General features: G+C 39.5%; 1 protein-coding gene across 5 annotated transcripts in view; it reads left to right on the forward strand.

Moving 5' to 3' along the window:
* LOC122563239 (synaptotagmin-B) overlaps positions 1-27,681 on the forward strand; it is a 644,946-nt gene that overhangs the window by 527,213 nt on the left and 90,052 nt on the right. For all 5 annotated transcript variants that reach the window (XM_043716847.2, XM_043716850.2, XM_087973631.1 and 2 more), the window contains 3 exons: positions 14,431-14,598; positions 21,749-21,916; positions 22,598-22,715. In XM_043716847.2, coding sequence (XP_043572782.1) covers positions 14,431-14,598; positions 21,749-21,916; positions 22,598-22,715 — 454 coding nt within the window. The remainder of the gene's footprint in view (positions 1-14,430; positions 14,599-21,748; positions 21,917-22,597; positions 22,716-27,681) is intronic.

A 27,681-nucleotide genomic window follows, 5' to 3' on the forward strand; every position in this document is an offset into this window, starting at 1 on the left:
TCAATGAAGTGATGGAAGATGTCATGACACTGCTATCAAGCTGTACCTACTTAGCACAACCAGTTCTCTGAAGCTCATTTTGGGTTCCTCAGATACTGACACAGTCCACTTCTGAATAAAGCAAAACCTGATCAATATTCAGGTGTGGGCTGAGAAGTTGCAAGTAATATTTTCACTAAGGAAGGGTCAAACAATGACCATCTCTAACAAATGAGGATCTAACCTTCATCCTTTGACATTTAATGACATTGCAAGCACTGAATCTCCTACTAGCATAATCCTGAGGGTGACAATTGACCACAAAATGAACTGGTCTAACAATAAATACTGAGGCTACAAGTGCAATTCTGAGGCAAGGAATCCTGTAACAACAATTCACCTTCTGACTCCCCAAAGCCTGTCCACTATATATAAGGCAGGAGTGTGATGGAATACTCCCCCTTCCCTGATCGTATCGCTCCAACAACATTCAAGAAGCTTGACTCCATCCAAGATGTGCAACCTATTGATTGGCACCATATCCACAAACATTCATACTCTCTACCAGCAATGTTCAGTAGCAGTAGTGTGGACCATCTATTGGATGAACAACTAAAATTTACCTAGACTCCCTAGCACATTCCAAACCCGTGACCAGTACTATTTTGAAGGATAAAGCAGTAGATACATGGGAACACTATAATATGCAAGTTAGCAATCACCGTCCTGACTTGGAAATGTAATGTTGTTCCTGCGTCACTAGGTCAAAGTACTAGAACTTCCTCCCTAATGATATTGTGGGTTTACCTACACCAAATGGCCTCCAAGATTAAAAATGATAGCTCACCACCACGTTCTCAAGGTCAACTAATATGCTGGCCCAGACAGTGATGCCAGCATCCAATGAAGGAATTAAAAAATCTTGTGCTCGGTGGTGTTGGCATAGTGGTAATATCATTGGAGTAAACATTCCAAGGCCCGGGCAAGCGTTCTGAGGCAATGGGTTCTAATACCACCGTCACAACTGATTAAATTCAATTTCAATTGATAAATCTGGAATTAAGATAAGTCCCAAGTAATGGTGATCATGGAGCTATCATCAATTGTTGTAAAGGCCCATCTGATTCATTCATGTCATTTATGGAAGGAAATCTGCTATCCTCACTTGGTCTGCCCTAAATGTGATTCCAGATTCACAAAAATGTGCGGACTCTGTACAGCTTGCTGTAATGGCCCGGCAAGCCAATCGGTTCATGGGTCATAAGGAAGGGACAACAATATGGGCCTTGCCAGTGACAATCACTGACCATTTTTTTAAACTCTTTTGCTCACACCTACAGAAATTTCTAATGAAATGACATGGTAACTTCATCTCCCAGCTGTGATGGAAAACAGACTGTAGAATCAACATTATGCACACATTAGCAGTATAAACTCCTATTGTGTATTGTACTTGAGTCTTAGTAAAAGAAGGTTTGTAATTTCCATGCTAATAGTGATGAGCTTCTGTGCTACCAACTCACGACAACATTGAACTACATTCGTCTGTATTTAAACATGACAAAATCTCTCACAAGTCTTCTTGCCATTGAAACACTACATAGATCATTGAAAATGGGTTCCAATGGTCTGTTACACTTCTGTTGCCCTGAGTCTGCATGTGACTGATCCTAATTAAGGTCAAATCACAATAAACATTTGAGTGCTCACTGGAGGACTCTGGAAATGCCATCATTGCTGGCTACGCAACATGACAAAGATATAGTTGACATTTTATTCACCAAAAAGGCTTTAAAGAAGCTCACTTCTCTGCCTGAGATTTTCATTTCTCACTTAAAGAACTGTAATACTCGAGGTTATAACATGTTAATGAATGGCAGGGACAGCATATGTCGCATATCACTCTGAATCAGTTTGCTGTGTATAACAGAGAATCAAATCACAAATTTCAATTATTTCTTCCAAATTTCTCTCTATTTCTCTCCAAAATGCATTAACATTGCTGAAGACCTCAGAAGGCACTTGATGACCCTTCATTAATTTATCAATTACCATTTCATACATGTCCTAGACAGTGAGTATAATCAGTTTCCAGTCAACCGCATAGAACATAGCAACTGGAGGCAATCCATCTGTCACCTAGTGCAGCAGAGGGGTGGTCAGGAGGGAGATACATCTCCCCAATCAGCAAAAAAAAGGTAGTGACACAGTTAAAATTGTGTACCCATTCCCCTCCTAATTAGATGACCAGTATACCCCACATTCTAGCATTACCATCAAGCCAAGGGATCAACCCTAGCTCAGTCCAGGGTGCAGTGAGCCAGGAGCAGTGTGATGCATATTGAAAAATTAAGTGCCAATCTACAGATGTTACAGCGCAGGATCTAGAGCATTAAAGACAATGGATGTGGCATGAGGTAAACAAGATTTGGTTGATCTCAAACATCAACAGATCAAAATAAGTAGTGCAGTACTGCCACATCTAATTGTGAATGGCTCTGGACAATTAAATAAGTAATTGGAGGAGGCGGCTCCACAGATATCCCCCATCCTAATCAACGGGGCAGCTTATGTTATGGACGAGGCCAGACCACTCTAAACATCCTTAAGCAGGCAGCTCTAGACCTAACTTTGTCATTTGTTTCGCTAAATGTTCAGTGAAAATTGCCCGGAGTAAGATAGCTAGTTGGACAAATAGATTTTAAAACAGATAAATATTTATTCAAAATTGCACAATGAAACACAAAGAACAAACTAAAGAACTCCTACAGAACTCAACTTATCCAGCTAGACTTAATTATGCTGTTCTGAATACACACAACAGTACCAATAAGCAAACTCCCTTTAAAAACCAGTATCAATGGAACACATGCTTACAGGTTGAAGTTGAAGGCAGAAGAAGATAGAGTTTCCACACGGCTCCCTGTTGAACTTCCCAGTTCAAGATTGAACTAAAACTGCTCAGCTCAGCTAACTACCTAGAGAGCTGGTCACTCCCCTTTCATTATACAGGTGACTTCTAAAACATGACCATTTTGGCCTGAAGTCTCATCTGTTTACCACCAAGCCTGCCTTCCGAAGTCAATCAAACAAGTCCAATAATGTACCTTCCATGAGTGACTAAAAATCACCAGGTCATCAATGGAAACAACACAATTGGGTAATCCGGAATTGACCTTCTTAGTCAGTCTCTGAAATGGCATGACTTTGAATTGATATAGTCCATTTGGCATTACGAAAGTTGAAATTGCCTTTGCTCTCTCTGACAGGGGTACTTGTCAGTAGCCTCTGAGCAAGTCCAACTTAGAAATGTAAGTTGCTTGTCCCACTTTTTCGACACAGTCCTCCAACTGTGGAATTGGCTATACATCAGTCTTTGTAACGGTGTTGACTTTGCGATAGTCCAAACATAACCATTGGATATATCTGGCTTTGCCACCATGACTATAGATGAGGTCCAGTCACTGTAACTCACTTCGATTATGCCATCTTGGAGCATGCACTCTCTCCTTCTGAACCAACGTTAAAGTGTTATGCCCATAAGAATGTTGCTTAATCGGAACAACATCTCCTATCTCTACATCATGCACAATGAGATTAGTACTTCCCAGTTTATTTCCGTATATCTCCTCATGTGATAGTAATAATTCTTTCAGGTCATTCCAATTTTCTTGTGGAAGGTAACTCAATAATTTATCCCAATTATTGACAACTTCATCTTTGCCCAATTTGATTTGAGGAATGTCCAATTCAAAATCCTCTGAACTTGGTTCTTCCTTCTACACTGTAATCATTAATACCTTCTCCTCGTGCATTCTTTCCCTATCAAAATACCTTTTGAGCATATTCACATACACACTCTGTGAGATTTCTACCTGTCTGGAGTCCTTATCAAGTAGTTCACCTCACTCAATTTCTTCTCAATTTGTTAAGATCCACTTAAAGGCTTTTACAGACTACCTGTTACTGAAGTAACACCAATACCTTATCCCCAATTGCAAAATTTCTTATCCCTTTCTTGTTTCAATGTATGCTGTGATACTTTTAAATGCTGTCTAACCAGTTCTATTTAATTGTTCTCTAAAATTTGACACATAGTTCAAATGGGTTGTCTCTGAATTCTGACTCATTAATTTTTCCTTAATCAATTATAACGGTCCTCTTACTTTTTAGATTAGATTACATTTCAATGTAGAAACAGGCCCTTCGGCCCAACAAGTCCACACCGACCCGCCGAAGCAAAACCCACCCATACCCTTACGTTTACCCCTTACCTAACTTCATGTCCAAAAGTTAATTCAAATGGACTGAATTTGGTTGATTCATTCGGTGCATCTCTGATCGCAAAAAGTTTCTAATGGAACTCCCTTATCCCAATTGTCTGTATACTCCTGACCATAAGCCCTCAACATGATCTTTAGTGTTTGATGCCGTCTCTCTAGTGCTCCCTGTGATTCTGGATGGTACATTTGAATTGCTTTATTCCCAAGTTATCCTTAACCTCCTTGAATAGTTTCGATGTGAAGCTGAGATGAATGACACATCTGGCAAAATTCAACTACATCCTTGTGTAGTATTTCAGTCTGTGTTTTCCTCAGCCCCTATATGACCTCCAAGTGACAGCTCATGTGCCAGTCCTTTCTGTACCCTAGTGGCAGAACAATTTGATGAATCTCTGCCTATTTTTCATCTGCTTGAATGTGTGATGCTCTCCATTTCCTCATTAAGACATCATTTGTTCAGTAATAACACACAGGAATGCATTTGCTTTCTTTCTTTGTAAATGCCTTTTGATGTAACTGTTTTAACTCCTTATGTGTCTGCTGTAATTCAATCAGCTTAGCAGAGCTAAAAATACTGGCATATTTACCTATTTGCTCCTTCTCTGTTCCACTTATCTGACCAAATCAAGTTTCGGATAACAGTACATCAGCTACCTTATCTGTGCCTTTTGATCTCTCCTGCTTCAGCTTGTGTCTCTGTGATCTCATGATCACACAATCAGGGAAAATTGCTGGATAAACATTCTCCAGGTCTTCAGTTGCCTGCGTCTCCACTGCCTTTCAACAAGGATAGGCAGCATGCCTCCCAGTGAATCAGCTACATCAATTGCAAGGACAAATTGTATTCCTGGAGTTAAGAGTTTGTCTAGTACTCCTACTACAAATTCCTCACTCTTCTCTGGACACTCTCGCCTCACTTTACATAATTGGGCATTTTTTGTCTCACCATGAATTCCTGTTACCAGTTCCTTTTCTGGAAATAGACCCTCAGGAGTGCATATCTCCTCATCCTTCATCATCACAGACTAGAGGATCCTGTGCCCCTTAATATTGTAACCTCCTTACTTACTGCTCCTGGTCTGTGTGAATAAATTTTACCCTTGCATATATATATTTTTAAGCAGATCTGGCACTTCCTCCTTTACCAATATCTGATCATTTTGTACTCTCTAAGGCAGTTGTCTAACTTCCCTGATGCTTTTTGTTACTAGTCCAACAAAACTTCCTGGCTTGTCTGGTTTTCCTCCTCTCTGAGCCTACTTTCAGCTTTTATTTCCAGCCTTTTAAGCTGAGTTTCCTTTTCAAGTGTCAGTCTTCGAAGTTCAAAAGCTCTCTCTTTCTCTGTTCTCTCTTTTTCCCTCTCTTCTGCTGCTAATTGTAACTTAAACGGTTTCATCTCTGCTACCCATTCCTTATCTCTCGCCTCCAACTCAAGCTACTTCATTTGCAATTGAATTCTTGCCACCGCTATAGATTCTGATGGTTCCTCCAGCAAATTTAAATGCTGAGCTACTATTGCAATTATCTGTCCTTTCCTCACAAAAGCAGGCAGGTCCAATTCCAGCTTCTCTGCTAATTCCTGCAGCTTGGTCTTATTGACTTTTTGCAAAACTTCCAAAGTCACCACATTCACATCCAGAAAATGTTTGCCGACTGAAAAAGCCATTACTATCCCAAGCCTTGTCTACCCAACTAAACCAACACCTGAAATAAAGACACTAGCACCTACCACTTGCTGTTCAAAATCCCACAAAGAACCCCCAATCGGTTATGGAGTAGGCCAGATCACTCAAAACATTCTTAAGCAGGCAGCCCTAGACCTAACTTTGTAATTTGTTTCGCTAAGTGTACAGTGAAAATTACCCAGAGAAGCATATCTAGGTTGACTACTAGATTTTAAAACAGACAAAAAGTTATTTGCAAAATTACACAATGAAATACAAAGAGCAGAATAAAGAACCCCTACAGAACTCAACCTATCCAGCTAGACTTAAGTATGCTGTTCCAAATACACACAACAGTCCCAATAAGCAAACTCCCTTTAAAAACAAGTATCAATGGAACACATGCTTACAGGTTGAAGTTGAAGGCAGAAAGAGAGAGAGTTTCCACACAGCTCCCTGTTGAACTTCCCAGTTCAAGACTGAACTAAAACTGCTGAGCTCAGCTAGAGAGCTGACCACTCCCCTTTCTTTATACAGGTCACTTCTAAAGCATGACCACTTTGGTGTGAAGTCTCATCTGTTAACATATAAACAAAAGCCCTCTCAAAATCCTTTTCATCTCTGTACCAAACCAGACTGATCGGAGACCCGACCGGTTTATTGCTCCTCTGAAAAGTATCAAGGACAGAGTCTCCTTGAGCCAAGGAACAGCTTTTAGAAAAAATAGGGACTAGCTTACTGACACCTAGTACATCAGGACGAAGCACGGGCATCAGACAGAAACGTCAAGTGAACTATCAATCTCAGTCTTCACTGAAAGCCCAAGTATCACAAATGCCAGTCTTTAACTACTTGGATTTTTTTTATTCATTCATGGGTTGAGGGCATCACTGGCTAGGCCAGCATTGATTGGCCATCCCTAATTGTCCAGACAGCAGTTAAAATTCAACCACATCGCAGAGACTCTGAACTCACATGTTGGCCAGACCAGGTAAGGTTGGCAGATTCCATCCCTCAAGGACATTAGTGAACCAGATAGGATTTTCCTGACAATTGACAATGGAATGGTGGTCATCATTAGATTGTTATTTCCAGATTTTTACTGAATTCAAATTCCATTATCTGTCTTGTTGGAATTTGAACTTCAGACCCCAGATCATTACCTGGGTCTCTGGATTAAGAGTCCAGCATATTGAGAAGCAGCTAAAGGCACTGGATACTGCAAAGGTTAAAGGTCCTGATAATATCTGGCAATTTTATGACCAAATCCCAGGCAAGTTGCCCAGTTTATTATGGTTCCAAACAGGATACCCCAAGCTGCTAAAACAGGATTAACTGGCTCTCCACCCTTATTCAGTCATTCTCTCAGTTGGTTGCAACAAGGTTAGTTTAGGAAAAAAAATCCCTTCCTTTGCAAATACCTTTCTGCCAGAGCCACATGAACTTATATTTTAAAAATACCTAACTTAACCAGCTAATGTCTTGAATTAACAAAAATATTGAGTTTATTAATCACTACACGAGAAGGAATACTAATGCAACATACATACACACAAGTTAGAAATAAGAGGTGAATCCAAAAGTTCAATAAAAAGTATGATCAGTCTCTCAATTGCTTGTAAAGAGTGGATGGTTGAATGTTGCAGCTATTCCAGTAAAGTTGATGTTGTTAAATTAAACAATTACATGATCCTTAGTTTTGCAGATTGCATGAAGTTCTGTAGTTCTAATTCCTTTCAACTGTAATTGTATTCCAGGAATCAGAGGGGAGGAAAGCAAGAGAGAGTCATTTTGTTATCCTATTTCAGTCTATCTGGTTTGCAACACTGAAAGGGAGAGAATACCTTTGCCTGTAATACAGGGGTGATTTGAAAAACTAGCCTTATTGTGGCTTTCACAGTATATTAATACTCAAACCCCAATAGATACACAGAAGAATATTCAATCTCGCTGGTACATTCCATTTGTGTTGGGACTGGCATTTGAATCCCTGTCCTTGTGTACTCTTAAAGGGAAAAATACTAAATGTGTCTGCAGTGTGGGACAAAACCTCCAATTGGTGGCTTGCTATTGAACAGGGGTCATCAGCCTCTCATGAGGGAAGGCAAAATAATGGGTCAATGATTCATGGTGGTGTGGTTGCGCAGAGGGATCTTGGAGTCCATGTACATAGATCTCTGAAAGTTGCCATCCAGGTTGATACTGCCAGGACATCTCTACAGAAGTTCCTCAGGCTAGCATTCTCGGCCCAACCATCTTCAGCTATTTCAGCAATGAGCTTTCTTCCAGCAATAATGCCAAAATTGGGAATGTTAACTGATGATGCATGATGTTTAGCACCATTGTCAATTCTTAAGATGTTGAAGCAGTCTATGTCCAAATGCAGCAAGATGTGGACAATATCACGATTGGGCCAGTAAGTGTAAGTAAAATCACACCATTCTCAGTTCCTGGTCCTGACCATTAACCTAATTCTGGCTGGGTAAGGCACGAGTGACCATCAGCTACTGGGATTTAACTGTTGGAGGCAGATAAGAGGAACACATACGGCATCCTGTTCAATTGCAGGAAGCCCAGTCAGTTTTGAGGGCTGTGGCAGACAATGATTATCTCCAACCAAGAGAGAAACTAACCATCTCCCCTTGCCATTCAATGGAATTACAATTAATTCTATACTATTATTATCCTGGGGATATCATTGATTACAAGAAAATCTGAATTGGACAAGCTGTATAAATACAGTGGATACAACAGCAGGTCAGAGGCTGGGAATTCTGTGGCAAGCAACTCACCACCTGAATCTCCAATGCTTGCCTATTATGTACAAAAGGAGAAAGTGAGGACTGCAGATGCTGGAGATCAGAACTGAAAATGTGTTGCTGGAAAAGCGCAGCAGGTCAGGCAGCATCCAAGGAGCAGGAGAATCGACGTTTCTTCTTCCTGAAGAAGGGCTCATGCCCGAAACGTCGATTCTCCTGCTCCTTGGATGCTGCCTGACCTGCTGCGCTTTTCCAGCAACACATTTTCAGCTATTATGTACAAAACACAAGTTAGGACTATGATTGAATACTCTTCATCCACCTGGATAGGTACAGTTTCAACAACATTCAAGAAGCTCAATACCATCAGGACTATGTAACCTACTTGATTGGCACACCACATACCACAGTGGCAGCAGTATGTACATCTAGAAGGTACACGTCAAGAACCTCACCAAGGCCCTTACAAACCTGCAACCTTTACCACCCAGAACTGTAGCACATGTAAGAGAATACTACCACTTGCAAGTTCACTCCAAGACATACACCATTCTGACTTGAAACAAAACCACTTTTCCTGGATCAAAATACTGGAACTCCCTTATTAGCAGCAATATAGGTGTGACTGCACCTCAAGTGCTGTACCAATTCAAGATATTGGCTCACCACCACCTGACCTGAATGGGCTAAAAGTGTTACCTACTCAATGACACCCATTTCCAATCAATCCATTTGAAAGTCACCTCTCTGATATTGTACCAGCAAACAGCAGCAAGATAATCTCTTGGCACCCACAGTTTGCTAAACTCATGAATAATGAGGCATAGCCCTCAAAGCTGACTGGGTCTCCTGCAATTGAACAGGGTGACACATATTGTTCCTCTTATCTGCCTCCAACAGTTAAATCCCAGTAGCTGGTCACACACGCCTTACCCAGCCAGAATTAGGTTAATGGTCAGGATCAGAAACTGAGAGTAATGTTTTACTGAACCCTAATTCAGGCGCTGACACCAATTGCTGGCCTGGCTAAGTGCAGTTAACTTAGTCTGGTGTGTTGTTATACTGACCAGTGCTTTTGATTGGATAAAACCACAATGGAAGCTTTGAAAGAGCGACATTCAGATGATATTAGGGAGAGAAAATCATATAAAAAGATCTGTTGTATAAATTATCCCTGAATGTTCAGTGTTACATTCCACACAGGGATTGTTCAATAAACTACAGCATTAATACGTTGGAATTAACCATCTTCAGTACACAGTATGATTTCCACAGAACACTTCATGAATAAAGAATCAGCTTTTATTTTGTCACAGTTTAGTCTGAGCACCTGACATTCCATTATTATGAGCACCTAACACCAGAAAAATCCTATTCAAAGACAAATTAAAAAGCAGCTCTCACCCCATGTTTCATCAGAACATCTGAGTACCTATCATTGAACTTGGCATAGACTACATGTTCTTTCTCTATTCTCAGCTCCAGGAGGGTGCCATCCTGAGCTGCCCACGGTACCAACATGCAGCTGGTTGTAAATGATAAAATCTACTTGTGTCATTTAACTTCTTGGTGGGAGAGCTGAAGTTAGCAATTTAAATTTTATTCCCATCCTATTATTGCTTATAATTATATTTGCATTGCATTAGAGAGCTGAAATGTCATTACAACAATCTCATCTCTGTGAAACTCCTTATATTCTGTCAGCCCCATCAATGCATATAAATAATTGATTACTTTTAGGAGATTGAACTGATGGGAATTAAAAGTTAGACTGACACCAAGTAACATATCAAAAAATTTCAGAAAGTCCATAGAACATTTTAGTTGTAGTATCTCAAACACTTGCATTCCCCTGCTACTTCTAGGGATAAGTGCTCATCAAACTAAATTGAGCAAATAATTAATGCACAAAGTTAATTAGGAACATTTGATTCTTGAAGTCATTCTCTTTTCAAACAATCATAAATTCTTAGAATTTGGAGCACTTATCAGAACTTGGATTGACCTCTCAAAAAGGCATAATTTTGCTGCTTGATTTAACCATCCCAGGTCAAATTTCCACTGATTCAGATAAGTCTGAATTTCTAACTGGTAGTGTAATTTTTTAGAGTCCATGATATACTGTGCTTATGTTGCTCTGAATATAGCATTCAGCATTACGGAATTCACCTGTAACTAAGTACACACATCAGTGATCTAACCCTGTTCAAGAACATCATTAGTTTGTCATTCTTGCCAACTCTCATCAATACATTGTCTATATTAACCAACTGCCAAAACCATGATCTGGCCCCTGTGTGCGGGAGTGAGTATTTTACCATCTGGTCGTCACTAAACACCACCTCACATTGGAATATACTTACCAATGCTTTAAGAATCATGTTTTTTCCAGCATCTCAAATTGGGGAATTTCCATTGGGAAGATTATTAATGTAACTCTGCAACAGAAGAAAAGACGGAAGAGATTAGTGTAAGGAAATAAGTTACTACTTACCAGAAAAGAAGGTGGAATTGCAAAGTGATAAACCAGTAAATAAGAACTATCCCTACTTGACCCTTTAAACATTCTTTCTTGTGTAATAGAACCTCCAGAAAGATGGTGAGAGTGAGGAAGTGCTCTGAGCAGGGGAGTTTGAGTAGTTACACTGATGCCTCCAGTCACAGGTGGCAACAGTGTGAGGCAAGTAGGAAGAGTCGACTGGACCCTTTATGGAAAACAGGGTGTTGTTGGGGATAGGAGGAGTAATGGGGAGAAGGAACAGGCACGAGCTAAAAAATGTGTTGCTCGAAAAGAGCAGCAGGTCAGGCAGCATCCAAGGAGCAGGAGAATTGACATTTCGGGCATAAGCCCTTCTTCAGGAATGAGGAGGGTGTGCCAAGCAGGCTAAGATAAAAGGTAGGGAGGAGGGATTTGGGGGAGGGGCATTGGGAATGTGATAGGTGGAAGGAGGTTAAGGTGAGGGTGATAGGCCGGAGAGGGGGTGGGGGTGGAGAGGTCGGGAAGAAGATTGCAGGTCAGGAAGGCGGTGCTGAGTCCGAGGGTTGGGACTGAAATAAGGTGGGGGGAGGGGAAATGAGAAATCTGGAGAAATCTGAGTTCATCCCTCGTGGTTGGAGGGTTCCTAGGCAGAAGATGAGGCGCTCTTCCTCCAGGCGTCATGTTGCCATGGTCTGGCGATGGAGGAGGCCAAGGACCTGCATGTCCTTGGCGGAATGGGCAGGGGAGTTAAAGTGTTCAGCCACGGGGCAGTTGGGTTGGTTGGTGCGGGTGTCCCAGAGATGTTCTCTGAAACGTTCCGCAAGTAGGTGGCCTGTTTCCCCAATGTGGAGGAGTCCACATCGGGTGCAGCGGATGCAGTAAATGATGTGTGTGGAGGTGCAGGTGATTTTGTGATGGATATGGAAGGATCCCTTGGGGCCTTGGAGGGAAGTGAGGGGGGAGGTGTGGGTGCAAGTTTTGCATTTCTTGCAGTTGCAGGGGGAGGTGCTGGGAATGGAGGTTGGGTTGGTGGGAGGTGTGGACCTGACGAGGGAGTCGCAGAGGGAGTGGTCTTTCCGGAATGCTGATAGGGGAGGGGAGGGAAATATATCCTTGGTGGTGGGGTCTGTTTGGAGGTGGCGGAAATGACAAAGGATGATACAATGTATCTGGAGGTTGGTGGGGTGGTAGGTGAGGACCAGTGGAGTTCTATCCTGGTGGCAATTGGAGGGGCGGGGTTCAAGGGTGGAGGAGCGGGAAGTGGAGGAGATGCAGTTGAGAAGGAACAGGCAGCCAAGGGGTTCCTCAATTTAATGTAAACCAGTTTTTATCCCAAGCAAATACTTCCTTGATTAGCTTTATATTTCTTTTCATGTTTGTAATGACCTGATGCAGGTGGAGTAGAGAATCTTGCTTCATGGTCTTTGGGCTGTCATTGTGACAAATTTTATATTAAATTTCTGGTACAGTCAGCAGGATTCCACAGCACTGTCTTGTGATTGCAGATGAGGTTAGTAATGCCTGACGGAGATAGCGTTGATGTTGGAAGAGTTGAAATTGTCTGTGAGGGACAGTGAAGCTACTCCAAGATCACTGGGGACTCAGGATATGAAAGAGGGAAACAAAACCAAAGGCCAAATTCGATCAGAGGTTCCCATTTTGTGTTCCCTAGATGTTCACTAGACAGCAGGGGTGATCCTGGTTAACAACATTAAATTTTGCCAAATATGCGCTATAGAAATGCAGGTAATTGCTGGAGAAATACTGTTTTTGGGAAGAACTCCTCTTGAGCTACAGCTCTACACTGGAATGTTTTTGAAACAAATTAAGTTAGTGCATGACCACTTGAGATCATCGAATATATATAATAGGAAAACCTTGGAATCTGGCTGTAATTATCTCCTCTAAGAGATGATTAGATGCTATGACATTATTTTGACCATCCCAAATGGTTTGCCTGTAGTTCAACTATACAATAATGCATCCTCTTTTAGGATTAATTTTAGACAGAAAACAATGTCTCATGAAGAGTCGCTAAGGTTTCATACTGTACAGAAATCAATAACTCCATTGCATCTTTGCTCCTTTTACTAGTCTCAGTGGAGTTTGCCCACGTATACATAAGATGTCATTCTGCCAACAATAATAAAGGAAGTGTATTTGAAATATGGTCTGTGGATGAAGTGAAGGTTAAGTAAGTTACATTGACAATATTCCTTGTAAAAATAACTGCCTCCTGTCTTTTATAACCTTGTGAAAGGACGGTAATGTAACAAGTCTAAAGAACGAACATCATAACTTTGGCAAGGTTACTTCTTTGCTTTTTTTGAAAATCAGCTACAAGGTTATCAGTTGCCTTGTTCATATTGGGCAGGTTCTCTTTGTAGGTGCTTTCTTCAAACATGTTGGTAAAAGCAGAAGAATGCCATCTAACATTCCCCACGTTCTCATTTACTTGGAAAACAAACAACTGCTTCAGCTGACCTGTGTAGCTCCTGAAATCTGACAGTTTACCCATCTTCAATGCAGCTCTTCAAGGTCAGTTCAGGCTTAAATGGAGTAAGAGAGGAACTGCTGATGGACATCCTCCAATTATTGATGATTGATTGTAGGCCAGGAAGTTGTTGTCTCAGTTATGGATCTTCTGCAACAAACAGGAGAACTAAAAGCACATTGTAAAATTTCTGGGTCAGTGCCTTGTATAAGTTATATCTTTTCTGAATGTTCAATTTGCAGTTCATAAACTTTTTTTGTGAATATTATGCTGAAGACATTATCAAGGACAGCACTGCTCCATGGGCATACGCCAGTCGGCACTTTGGAGAATCATATCACGACCTTCACAATGATGGATCCATAAACTAGATACAACCTGAATGGTTACATTAGCATGAAGAACATAATAGCTTTTGTTAAAAGTTTGCAAGGTTGACAGGCGTGTAATTTGCATAGAGTCAGCAGGTACATGTGTCAGTGGGAGTGCATTCAGCCATAACACCCAGCAAGGGGGACCAGACTGTCGAATTGTTCATACCTTTTGGAAGTTTGAAATTTCTGTTAAAAGTCAAATTGCTTCTCTCTTTGTTGGTCTCTGCCAATTGCCCTGCAATGATTCTGTCCCTTGCCAGGCAAAATGGAATTGGGGGAAGCAGCAGTACCCAGGCCACTAAGCTCCCATTGGAATACCTTATGCTTTCTGTATCATCTTCTTTAAAGAAATGTGATTGTCATTATAGAGCCTTAACTGTCCTCCATGTCTTTTGCAGCTAACTGTGGGAATTCTTCAGGCAGCTGAACTTCCTGCATTGGACATGGGTGGCACATCTGATCCTTACGTTAAGGTCTTCCTGCTTCCAGACAAGAAGAAGAAATATGAGACGAAGGTTCAGAAAAAGACTCTCAACCCTGTCTTTAATGAGTACTTTACATTCAAGGTAACACTTCAAGGCAAATAGTGATATATTGAACAAGTTAAACTTCAGTTTCCATTCTGTTTCAGTTAGAGACATGTTCGTTAGTGATCTTTTTATTTTGTTTTTAACAGTTGTTAACATTCAATCCAATCTATCAATAAAGCTCATTCATGAGATTCTGGAAATCTTTGTTCTAGCTAGCTAATTTTCCAAGAAGTCTATTATTTTTAAACTCCCTTAAAAGTGTCATTTGTGGAATTTTGTCAAAAGTCTTAACATTCAGGTAAACTACATTCATTTCATTTAACTCTTGACATTTCAGTTAACAATGAATTCAAGAAGATTCAAGTGGCTTTATCTATTAATGGTCTGAACTCCGTACTGACCACTCATCACCAATGATTCTTTTAAATATTTTTTTTCTCTCTCATGTGTGCAGCCCAGTAATTTTAATGTGCAGTTACTTTAAACTTTTTGGTAAGACTGCATGTGGTGTAGCTTAAAAGAAATGGTTTGTAAGTGGCTTGCACAGCAACTTCACAAGTATTGCACTACTAAAGGGGCATGCTGATTAAGTAAATATGGATTACATTTTACAAAATACTCTTGAACATTGTCCTCACTGCAGATGTTAAGCTAAGTTATAATTCTGTAGTTACTAACACTTCCCTCTTGGATGACATTCACCACAATAATCACATACCCTCCAGATTCAAACTAAAATGCTAATTTTAATTCAGGCTTAAAGATAACATCTCCTACTCACTTAATTAAATGGATAATGTAATTACTTCAGGCACTGTTCCTTTCCATCTATCTCACTAATACTTAATATAACCTTGCCCCAACTGTTATATTATTACTAATAATTTTGTTTATTAAGCATAATATGAATCCAGGCATTTTACATGATGAGTATTTGTTATGTAAACAAGTTTATGGGGTGTATCAATACATTATTTTATGAAATATGGCATTAGTGGTAAGGCCAACATTTAATGTCACTCTCCAATTCCTACTGAGATGATGGTGCTGAAACACTTCAAATACAACTGAGTGGCTTGCTAGACCATTTAGCAGAACAGTTAAGAGTCTGTCACATTACTGTTAGTCTGAGGTTACGTATGAACCAGATTGATTAAGAATGACAGATCTTCTTCCCTAAAGGACATTAGTGAAGCAGATAAAAGATAGTTTATAGTCAGTATTTCTGAAAGTAGCATTCTATCTCAAATTATTATTCTAAAAACATAACATTGCTATTATATCCTCAATAGGTTCCATTAGTGGAACCACAGATATATTTTGTTCCGAGGAATAGAGGATGAAATCCCAATTAACTTTCCTCCCAGTAAACGATACAACCTGATCCTTCTTACCTATTCCAGGCCTTTCAACACCCCAACACTATTCTTTGTTGGTCATCTGCCTAGGCCTGATCAGAAATTCAAGTCATGACCATTCAAGTTTCTCCTCATTAATGTTGACATAAAATAACATTTGTATGGAGTACAAAGTTAAAGTGCTTTTTTGGCTGGATTATTGTTACACCTTCCATTCATGATGAAACCTCTCCACCAGAGTCAAGAGAGTAGATGTGTCAGGTTTGCTTGCACCTTTCTTTAAACAGCTTTTAGTTTGCGTGCAAGTTTAGTCCAATTAATTTCTGTTTCAATGCTACATACTGGAAAGCAACAGAGCTGTATAATTTGAATGCTTAACTTCAGTCCAGTTCAGTCCAGAGTAAATGCTTCTGTTTTTTCAGGGTTCTTTTCTGCACTGTTGCAATGCACCTTTTGAAATGAATGTTAGACTGAGGCCTTATAAGCCCTCCACTTTTATCGAGGATGTCAAAGTTTTGAGGAAGGAAAGCTCCATAACCTAACCAACAATTATCATTCAACTGATGTCACTAAAATGGATTATCTCATTTCATTATCTCATGTGTAAATTGACTTCCATACTGCCTACATTACAGCAATGAATTCAAATTAAAAGCACCTCTCTGGCTGTGGAGGGTTATCCACAGGCCACAAAAGGCAAATGATTACAATTGTATGAGATTAAAAAGTGATAATCTATCAATAGACTTCATTTACCTCTGGTAGATTTCTTTTAGATTACATTGAACCTTAATTACTCATCTTAAATATGTTCTAAGAATTTCAACTATTTTATACATGATGTGCACATTTGAGAATACCATTTGATCTGAGTCATTATCACAATAAATAACTGAAACATTATTGCAGTGACGAACATTGGTTATCTCATATAATAGACATATCATTAAAACCATGATGATGTACTTGGAAGATCAATATGACTCCTTCAGTGTTTGTGAATGTGATTTCATCCACAGCAAATGCCTTTGAAAACCTGTAAGGTTTTTTTGTAAAGACTTTGATTCAGAATCCTTGCTTTACTATTCAATATTAACAGGCTTAGAACTCCTCATTCTGTATGAAGCAGTATAACATTTGCTGAAACAGCAGATTTTCAGACTGATTAAATGAAACATGTTGCCAAAAGCCAGGAATTTCTGCTTACTTTAATGAAAAGTTAAAAATAATGCCCTCAAAGTTACATTGAGTTCATGTTCCTGTCATGTGAAAGGAAAACTAACTACTAAAGCAACATGAATTTATTGAACATGCCAGAGAAGGCGATGAGAGAATTATGTCATGTCTGAAATTCATCAAGATTGGTAGGCAGAGGGATAATACTAAGACCTTTGCTGAGTACAGAATGCTTAGCATATTCATTGAAACTCTGTCAGTTGATCTTAGGAAATAGGAGCCGAAATTACTGAATGGCCCCTAAATAAATTACAAACAAGTTTCCATGATTTGTAGCTTTTTTTCTTTGACACAAATTGGAACCAATACAAATTAGACATGAACGAACAAGCAAATGATACCTTAAATGAAAAGACTTTAAATAGTCAATACAACAAAAATGTATCTATCTCAGCTGGCAACAAACACCCCTGCACACCTAGCAACTATGTTGCATCATATGTCTGTTTCCAAAGTTTTCTAACTCAGCTACTGCTATACAGGATCTCTCTCAACCGTGTTCCTAAATTGCTCCAAGACTTGGAAATGGGCCAAATGCTGGCAAATGGGACTAGATTAATTTAGGTTATCTGTTCAGCATGGACGAGTTGAACCGAAGGGTCTGTTTCTGTGCTGCACAATTCGATGATTGTATGACTGTAGCTGTATTCTAACAAAGTTCTCTGATAATGTTTAATACCTAAACTGCACACTCCTACAGAAATGTCTTAGCTTGATACATGAGAGTATTGATGGCATAGATTCCCCAAACTCCTTTATTCAATCTCTTTGATAAAGCATGTTAAATAGTCTGGTTGGCTTGACAAAGCACAGCTCTGGTAAAATTGCCAAAGTCATAATCCCTGCTGTAAGTCTGCCTTTGGCTTTCAGCCCTGTTTAACTGTAACACACACACACACACCTGCCTTGTGTAATAACCTTTCACTGTGCCTCATCAAATGCATTTTGAAAAACAAAATCCAATGATTCGCTGTTATGATCTCCCAATTGCAACCTCAAAAAATTCCAAAAGATTTTTCAAAGATGATTCCAACTTCACAAATCCATGTTTGATGCTTCCCAGTTACATTATAATTTTCAAAGTGTCATGCAAACACACCCCTAATAATGAAATTGAGTTATTTTGATATTTGCATCCCACACATTGAAGAGTAAAGTTCCATTTTATACCTGCTAATTCATAGAAACCATTTTAGAAACTACAGAATTTTTGAAGATCTAAACCAGTATGCATAATCACTGCATCCAGTCATTTAAAGCATTAGAATACAGGCCATCAGGTCCAACTGATTTATCAGACATAGCCACAATTTCTCCTGTCTAATTTCTGTACAAATAATTTCAGTTCCTCATTCTCACTAAATGCATTATCCCCCCACTATCATCAGAATATTTTCAATATCTCCTATTCTGAAGACAGATAGGAAGTATTCATTTAATACCTATACCATTTCCTTATTTCCCATTATCATTTCTCCTGGACATGCCTCTCAAAATTCTGCAAAATCAATTGCCAATTTCTTCCCCTTTTGAAAATTTATCTAAGCTTTAAACTCTGTATTCTCCAATCAGACTCTTCACATCAGTTTAACTGAATAATTTCATCAGAGCCATTTCAATCCAACAATTATAAAGTCTAGTGAATGAAAGGCCTCACAAAAATGAATAATGCAGATGCAGTTATCAGACTGATTTATATAAATGGAACTGTTTGCAAACAATGTTTCAATCAACATGTTCAGTCGCTGCACAGTTTCCAGGAGGCTTTTGAAAAATGAGGATTATATTCATAATTATGTTACTAGTGAAGCAAGTCTTAATGTATAAGAATTCCCTGTTGGTCAGGATAGAACACATCAACATCATGAAAATTTAAAGTGTCAAGTAGATGGTTTACAGTATTTCCAAAAGATCAATGAATTTTCTACTCTTTTCCTTACTATCTCGTATAAACGCAAATATGATTTTACCTTTCTAATCCATGTTATACATACCTAATAAATACGAATGGTAATAAAGAGTGTGAAGTTGAAACTCAAATTTGTGACAAGATGAAGTTTATAAGATTGCTATATGTTGGGACTGTATCTCTGTTGAAGGTAAAACAACTATGAAGAAGTCTGCCTGTTAGCAAGTCTGAGTGGTTTGATTGTTTGAGATCAAAGTGGGTCCAGATGATTTTGTGTAGAAGAGGGTGCAAGGTTTTTATACTTAGAGACATTAACAAACAGAATTTTGCTAGTAGTGGATAGATAGTCAGCCTTCAAAAACTAAGCAAAATGTTGAGAACGTCAGGTTGTAATCAGCTCTCTTTTAAACTGTTCACTTATTTCCAAGGTAAGAAACAGTTGAGGTGTCTAGGATAGCGGTAATTAACATCTCTAACTGGATACGAGGCCCATATGATTCATGTTGCCATGGAGAAGAAAGGAGGATCCGAGGTGTCCTTAAACTCTCAGCTTAGGTATTCTGCCAGGATCAAGGAGAAAGAGAGACGGCATCTTTAACCACAGGTGGGAGCTAGTGTTTGAATTGAAAAGGCTGAATACATGAAGAATTAAAGGAAGGCTGTAAGAATTTCAGGGAAATAAATTTCAGCATGAAAAATTATGCTTTGAAGTTCCCAGGCTGAGAAAGAAAAGAATGGAAGTAAATTCTTGGGAGCTAAGAATCACTTTGGGAGGATTTCAGGAAAATTTAATGTCTACTTGAAGGGCACTTTGAAACATATGAGTGAAGTGTGTATTCAGTTGTGCAAAAAGCGGAATATTCCATTGTGTGTTTGCACAATAGGATGCTTACAAAGATAGTATTTAGCTAATAGTGCTGTTAACCTTTTGAAACAGTGAAGTCTTAAAATGAGAAATCTTGTTGCATCACCCTTTTACTCAAAGTTTGATTTAAAGAAAAGAATTATTACTGTGTATGGAGATCAGAAACACGTAGTTCTAGCACATGTTGATTATGTTGGAAAATCTAACTAAGGTCAGCTCAATGACATTGCAGTAATAATCTCCATTCAAACAGGCCAGTTACAATCTCACCATGCAATTCCCAACAGAGAATGCTATCTCATTTCAGTAAAAAGTCCAAGATGTACTTTTGGTACCTGAAGTATAGCGAGTTTATTTTACCTTTAATACAATTTTTCAAACTCTCCCAATTTATTTTTGTGATTTCTTGCCCCCTCCCCCACACCTTGTCCTTCTTCCTAATGGAAAACTTTTGTGAAGCTGTTCCAAACGTGCTAGCACTTTAACTCATTGAATTTTGACAGTCAATCAATGTTGACAGGCTGATTAAAGAAAGGAGTCATAATAACCTAGCAGTTTCAACACCCTTATACAAAATTCCTACAGGAATTGCTAGATCGCAAGTAGACTACTAACCCTGGCAAACGTTCCCCCAGCTCAGAAATGGTAAGAAAAAGACGTATCATTCACATCATTAATTCCACTAAAATTGGCCAACTTAATGCAAGGGAAGGACTGAACTTAAGTCTTTTCCTGGCCACATAGTGGGGAAACTTTTCATGTTTCAGATTTCCATGCAAACTTTCACACACCAGGCGCACAGAGTGGGAATTCAGCTTTTGTGTGAGGTTGTGATTTCCCATCCATGAAAATTAATGAGGCATACACTCACATTTTTGATATGTACTCCCGGTGGGGGAGGTTCTGCACTAGTAGAACTAAAAATGAAAATTCACTCCAGTATCCGCTGTCTGGTTTGTTCATGAATTATTCATCTTTTAGCTCCCAAGTTGCCATCACATGGAACCAGCTTCCTTGAATCATGTCACAAAGACTGTGGTAGCAAAAACTGACCACAGAATTCATCATATAAAATATAAATAATCAGTATGAAAGGTTTTTTTTTAAAATACTGGAGTCCGTTCCCTATTGGCAATAAATAAATTATCTTCCTACAGGTGGTAACATCAAATAATGTTCCATTCATATGTTGCAGTAAAAACAAACACTTTATTGTTTTCTTACCGTCAAATGTCTGATCAGGTTCAAGGTCTTACTTTCAAACTGAAGCATGGTGTTGTTGAGTCACTAGCAAATTTACAAAGACGATGTTGGGAAACTGTCGACCCTATTTAGTGCTGCAAGATATTTTCAATTAATGAATAGATTGCTTTGTCAAAACTTATTAGATACTATGAGTTTTTAACTGTGACTGAGGGTTTCATGATTTTGTTTTGATTCTGTAGTCTCAAGATATTTTGATATGTTGATATATTAAGCAACATGAATTCACTAATGTATTGAGGCAAATCAAAGGCAAATGCTTTAGCTGTGTTATCAATGATGGAGTTTTTTAAATACCCAGCAAATCACTACAAAATACACATTTTCATCTCTATTAATACCACTGACTATTCAAAATGTTTCCTACTACAATTCAGAGATTTCTACATTCCTTTAAGCATATTTCAAAAGTTATCAAATGCCCCTGCTTGGTAAGTAAATTTATAACTGATAACAATAAAGTGGCCATGCATTGAGGAAACAGACAGCAAACACAGAAGGAGATCCACAGATTTATGATATTTAATCTTCCCTTTAACTGAACTTTCTCTGCAGGTTCCTTATCAAGAGCTGGGTGGAAAGACCCTGGTGATGGCTGTTTATGACTTTGACCGATTTTCCAAACATGACTGCATTGGTCAAGTGTTGGTATTAATGACGAAGGTGGACCTTGGTCAACAGCTTGAAGAATGGAGAGACCTCGAGAGTGCTGAGAAGGAAGAGGTAGGCTTTAAGGATCCTGAAATTGCCTAATATCCATACAGTGGCACACCAGAGAATCAAAATAGAATTGAAAAGGAAAAGGTATGGCCTAGAATTTTCCATTATAATGACATTGAAACTGTTTGCAGTGGTGGTCACTACTGCATGAAACTGACAGCAGCTTCTGATATCAGTGAATGTACAGTTAAACATGGACATTTGGAAATTGTCAGTGTTGCCTGCTGCCCACAGGACAGGTACAATTAGCACAACCAGTAATTTGACATGAGTTTCAATGTTTTACACAGATTTATGCAGATTCACTGTAAAAAAACAATTGAAATGTTCGTGATAGTTTAAAAACTTAGTGACATCTCATTCAACAAAGTTTTAAGTGATAGATACTGCTGCACAACTGCAAAATCTTGGAACATTGTCATGCGCTATAAAGTAAGTTCAGGATTTAATGCTGAAAATCTTGCATCCAAACAGTATAAGTCCGAAGATTAGCTTTTAAAATTGTCAGTTTAGCAACAGGTAAAACATGAAATTATGTTTGGATTTTGATGTGGAATTACATCAAAATCTGTTGATGTCTGCCCTGTTGTCTGCCCTGTTTCACTGGTAAGATAAGTTTTTGCATTATAACCTGCAAAGATTGTGATAGTTACGTGATTCAAATATTGCTGATTTTTCCTGCAGCCGGAGAAATTGGGAGACATTTGCACCTCTTTGCGCTATGTTCCAACAGCAGGGAAACTCACTGTCTGCATCCTGGAAGCAAAGAACCTGAAGAAAATGGACGTGGGAGGACTCTCAGGTATACAGGACAATGGGTGAAATCTTATAGGGGTCTTGGAGATGTGGGCTATGACAAGATGTGTGACAGAATCAGGCGACGTGTGTCGTGAGGTCCATTTTGACATCAACATCATCTCACTCCATTCTTTTATACCTTTCACAAATAGTGAAAAGAAAGATTGTCACTCCGTAATAGTGATGTGCCAATTGATGGTCATTATTATTTGTGAAATATCTTGTTAATGCCACAACTTGTCTCTCTAATATTTAGTAATTCATTTTACAAGCTAGATGTCATGGTGGCACAGTGGTTAGCACTGCTGCCTCACAGCGCCAGAGACCCGGGTTCAATTCCCGCCTCAGGCGACTGACTGTGTGGAGTTTGCACATTCTCCCCATGTCTGCGTGGGTTTCCTCCGGGTGCTCCGGTTTCCTCCCACAGTCCAAAGATGTGCAGGTCAGGTGAATTGGCCATGCTAAATTGTCCGTAGTGTTAGGTAAGGGGTAAATGTAGGGGTATGGGTGGGTTGCGCTTCGGCGGATCGGTGTGGACTTGTTGGGCTGAAGGGCCTGTTTCCACACTGTAACGTAATCTAATCTAAAAAAAACTTGACAATGAAACCAGAGCAAGTACCTAACTGATTCAACTTGCCATTTGCTCCAAAAGATTTCCTTGTTGGAAACCAGGCACAAACGTCGGAGGGCATGTTCCATGGACACTAACCAAGCACACACCATATCCACAAATATTGGTATTCAACAAATACCAGCCTCTTAGAACCCCCATGACACATCTCCTGATTCACATACAGGTCACTTCTACACTTCAGTGCTTTGCCTCTGGTTGTATTGGCAACTATCATTGTAATGTTGCAGCAAGGAGACACAAATATGCTCAGGGGCAAGCTGCATTTGAGGGTCTTTATTTGCTATCATTGACTCACTCACCAGAGATACCAGACTTGTATTACTACTGTCTTGCCTTGCTGTTTAATGAAAGTAGACAGGAGGTGGGCAACTAGAAAGACAAATGATATTTGGACCTCCAATGCAAGAGGATTGGAGTCCAGAAGTAGGAATGGCTTACCAGAATTATACAGGGCATGGGTAAATAATACCACAACTGGAGTATTGTGTGCAGTTATGACTGTCCTCGTTATGACGATATACTTACCATAGAAGGAAAGCAATGAAGGTTCGCTAAGCTGATACTGGAGATGGCAGGATTGTCATACAATAATAGATTGGTTTAACTGGACTTGTATTCACTAGAGTTTAGAATAATCAAACGGGGAAAGGATGAATATATAAAATTCTAACTGGGCAGACTAGATACTTCCTCTGATTTGGAAGTCTAGAACGCAGGATCACAGGGTAGGCAATTTGGAACTGAGATGAGGAAAAACTTCTTCATTCAGAGGTGCGGTCAACCTGTAGAATTTACTACCATAAAGAATTTCAGGTCACTTAGTGTATTCGAGAAAGATTTAATAGTTGTTTAGATATTCAAGGCCTCAACAAGTATGAAGACAAAGTCGAAACATAGTGTTGAGGTAAAGGATCAGCCATAACCTACTGAAAGGTCCAAAGTCAAAATGACCTACTCTTACCCTAAGTTTCTATTTGGCTTCAAGAATACAATCAAGATAGGAGGGACCCAAAGCGTAGCTATTGCTTGGTGACCCTTTCTCGTATGGCATCAAGTTTGGCCTGGGTGTAAGTGTGCACAGATCATTGCAGACACCAGAACTTGTAGAGAGAGCAGTTAATAAAGCATACAATGTCCTTGACTTTATTAATAGAGTGATTAAGTACAAGTGAAAGGAGGCAGTGTTGAACTTATATAAGACACTTGTTGACTTCAGCTGGAGAATGGTATACAGTTGTAGCAAATTATATAAAAAAAAGTGAATGCATTGGAGAGAGAGCAGATGCAATTTAAAAGAATGCTTCCAGGAATGAGAAACTTTTGTTATGAGGTTAGATTGAAAGAACTGGGACTGTTCTCCTTGGCGAGAAGTCAGCTGAGAGGAGATTTGATAGAGGTTTTCAAAATCAGGAGAGGACTGGATAGAATAGATAGGAAGGAACAAAAAAGAGAGGGCATATATTTAAATTCACATGAAAAAGATGCAAGAGTATTGTGGAGTAGAAAAGCTTTTTAAAAACTGAGTAGTTAAGATTTGAAATGCACTACCTGGGAATGTTATGGAGGCAGGTTTAATTGAGGCATTTGAGGTGCTACTGAATAATTATTTGGACAGAATTATTGTTGAAGGGTATGGGAAAAGTTTGGAAAATTGCCACTTGGTAATGACACTCTTTTGAAGAGCTGGTACAGATGGGCTGAATGGCCTCCTTCTGCATGGATAAGATTCTGTGAAGTTTAGCAAAGATATAGAGTCAGGAACCTTGTCGTAGTTGTCAACAGCCTCAATCAAATGGGACATTCTTTGGCCACGGGATCCTGGCACAGTAAATAAAGCCAAACCATGTCTTAATAGGAATAGGTGAAGGGTTAGTAAAAACGTGGAATGATTAAATCAGGTTCTAAAGATATTGAACATCATGTTGAGACCTAGAGGCCGTAGGGTGCCCAAGTAGACAGTGAGATGTTGCTCTGAGGCTCACTGGAATACTGCAGCAGGCCTGCAAGAGAAATGTTGGTTTTGGATTTAGGTTTGCTCACTGAGCTGGAAGGTTCATTTCCAGACGTTTTGTTACTCTACTAGGTAACATCTTCAGTGGGTCTCAGGCGAAGTAATGCTGAAAATTACTACTTTCTATTTATATGTTTGGGTTTCTTTGGGTTGGTGATATCATTTCCTGTGGTGATGTTTCCAGGAAACAACATCACCACAGGAAATGACACCACCAACCCAACTCAAAGAAACCCAAACACATAAATAGAAAGCAGGAATTTTCAGCATTGCTTCACCTGAGGCCCACTGAAGATGTTACCTAGTAGGTAACCAAACGTCTGGAAATGAACATTCCAGCTCAGCAAGCAAACCGACATCCAAAATCTTAACCTGAGCTACAAGTCTTTTCATAACTCACTAAGAAATGTTGGTGTAGGAACACAGTAGTGTGTTAAAGTGGAAGTTTGGGGTCATTTTTATGGACAAAACATAGGTGTTCTGCAAAGTGGACACCAAGTGTACTTTATGTCTCCCCAATGGAGGGGAGACCACATTATGAGCAATGAATCCAGTAGACTAGATTGAGACACTGGAGCAGCCTCGACACCAGTTCTAGGCCTGGTGTGAAGTGGTAAGAATCAGGATCCTCTCCTCAGAAGGGATGCAAATCATCTCTCTTGAGTCTTTCTGCCCTATTATGGGCTGTTTTCCTTTTGGAGGTAGAGAAAGGCAGGTATTACAAGAGAAGAAAGTGAAGGCATAGCTATTAATATTGGTGTAGTCGAGGAGGTGTCCCAAGCAAGTGAGTAGGTAGCACAGAAGGCATGCAGTGTTAGTGGTGTTGGAGGTTATCTTGGGTGAGAGTGAGTAGGAAGATGATGTCAGTAATTGAGAGAGTAATGAGGCATGTATCTTGGTGGCGAGTGGGTACAGTAGCAGAGATGGAGTGAGAGAGAGTTATTGGAGTAGAGATGGTGGATCTTACTCTGATGGAGTGGAGAAGGACATTGGTCTTTTTCCTACAGTGCTGGGTATCTCTCCAGATTGCTAAGACAGCTCTAACTCAGATGGCAATCTCAGAGCATACAACTGTCATAGGACGCTACTGTGGTTTCCAATGCTGCTGCATGGTGTAGGAGAAGTCCTGCATCTGCACCACTCTATCCAGTGGACCTCCTGGTATATGTCGCCACACAACGTGATGCTGAATTCCTCAGTCTGCCAAGTTCTGGACAAGCTTCAGGAATCATACTGGCTGTGATTATCCAGCAATACAACAGGCTTTTAAAGATGGCGTAGATACAAGGGATGCCGATGAATTCTGTGATATCTGCTGAGCGTCTAGTTGTTGTGAGAATGGAGCATGGTGGAGTGGAAAAAGGGTGTGAGAGTCTCCAGAGGGACGTGACAGACAATTAATGAGGCAAATAGGTAATACAGGATGAGAGTACTCCCTGTACCTCAGTGACAAAGCCCCTAAAAGCCTTGCCTTCACTTAAAATAATCTAAGACTCAGTCCAACTGCTCTTTTGGAAGTACCAAGGCCTAAGAGGGGCATTAGAATTCGCATTAAGCACACATGAATTCAGCAATGTATCACTAGCTCTCCATGAAAGAAAAATCAACTGCAGTCTATATAATCCTTGAGTAGATCCCTTGAATTCTTATCCCTCAGTTTCCAGACAATCATTTGATCAAAATGAAATACCGGTTACTGTCAGGAAAATATTAATAGCCAACAGTTGATATTAAGAAGACCTTTGTAAAGATTCTGTTTTAGACACAAAATCTTTAGAGAAAATAATGTGTAGGGCCTTTGACACAAAAGTAATATCAACTTTGTTCTAAATAATGGTTTCAATCCAAGCTGATAAATTTGAGGTTTGATAAAATTATGTCACCCACTCATTATCTGGTTAAGCAACACCTCGACTTCAGAATTCTCATTTTTAAATTTGTCCTCAGGCCAGTCACTCCCTAACTCCATAATCTTCAGCTACTCCTTAGGTTAATAAGGCCCAAAGCTCTGTAATTTCCTCTCCGACATGACTTTCTCTAAAACCTGTCTCTTCGACCAAGCTTTTCATCTTCTACTTTGTTACGTCCTGTGGCTTGGTGTCAAACGTTGCTTCATAATTCCTTTGTGAAGCATATTGGGGTGCTTTCTTCCAAACAAACATGCTTTACAAATACAAGTGAGAGTTGCTGTGGTTGATAATGCTTGATCAAAAACAACACTCAACAAAAAATATTAAAGTTGTTTTTGATTCTTTAAGAAGAAGAATTAATAAGGAAACAAATATGCAATTCTGCATTTCTTGGTGTACCATAATATTTGTTGAC

This window comes from Chiloscyllium plagiosum, unplaced genomic scaffold, assembly GCF_037043375.1.
Source record: "Chiloscyllium plagiosum isolate Xiang-an unplaced genomic scaffold, Cpla_swu_hap1 HiC_scaffold_26, whole genome shotgun sequence".
NCBI classification, from domain to species: Eukaryota; Metazoa; Chordata; class Chondrichthyes; order Orectolobiformes; family Hemiscylliidae; genus Chiloscyllium; species Chiloscyllium plagiosum.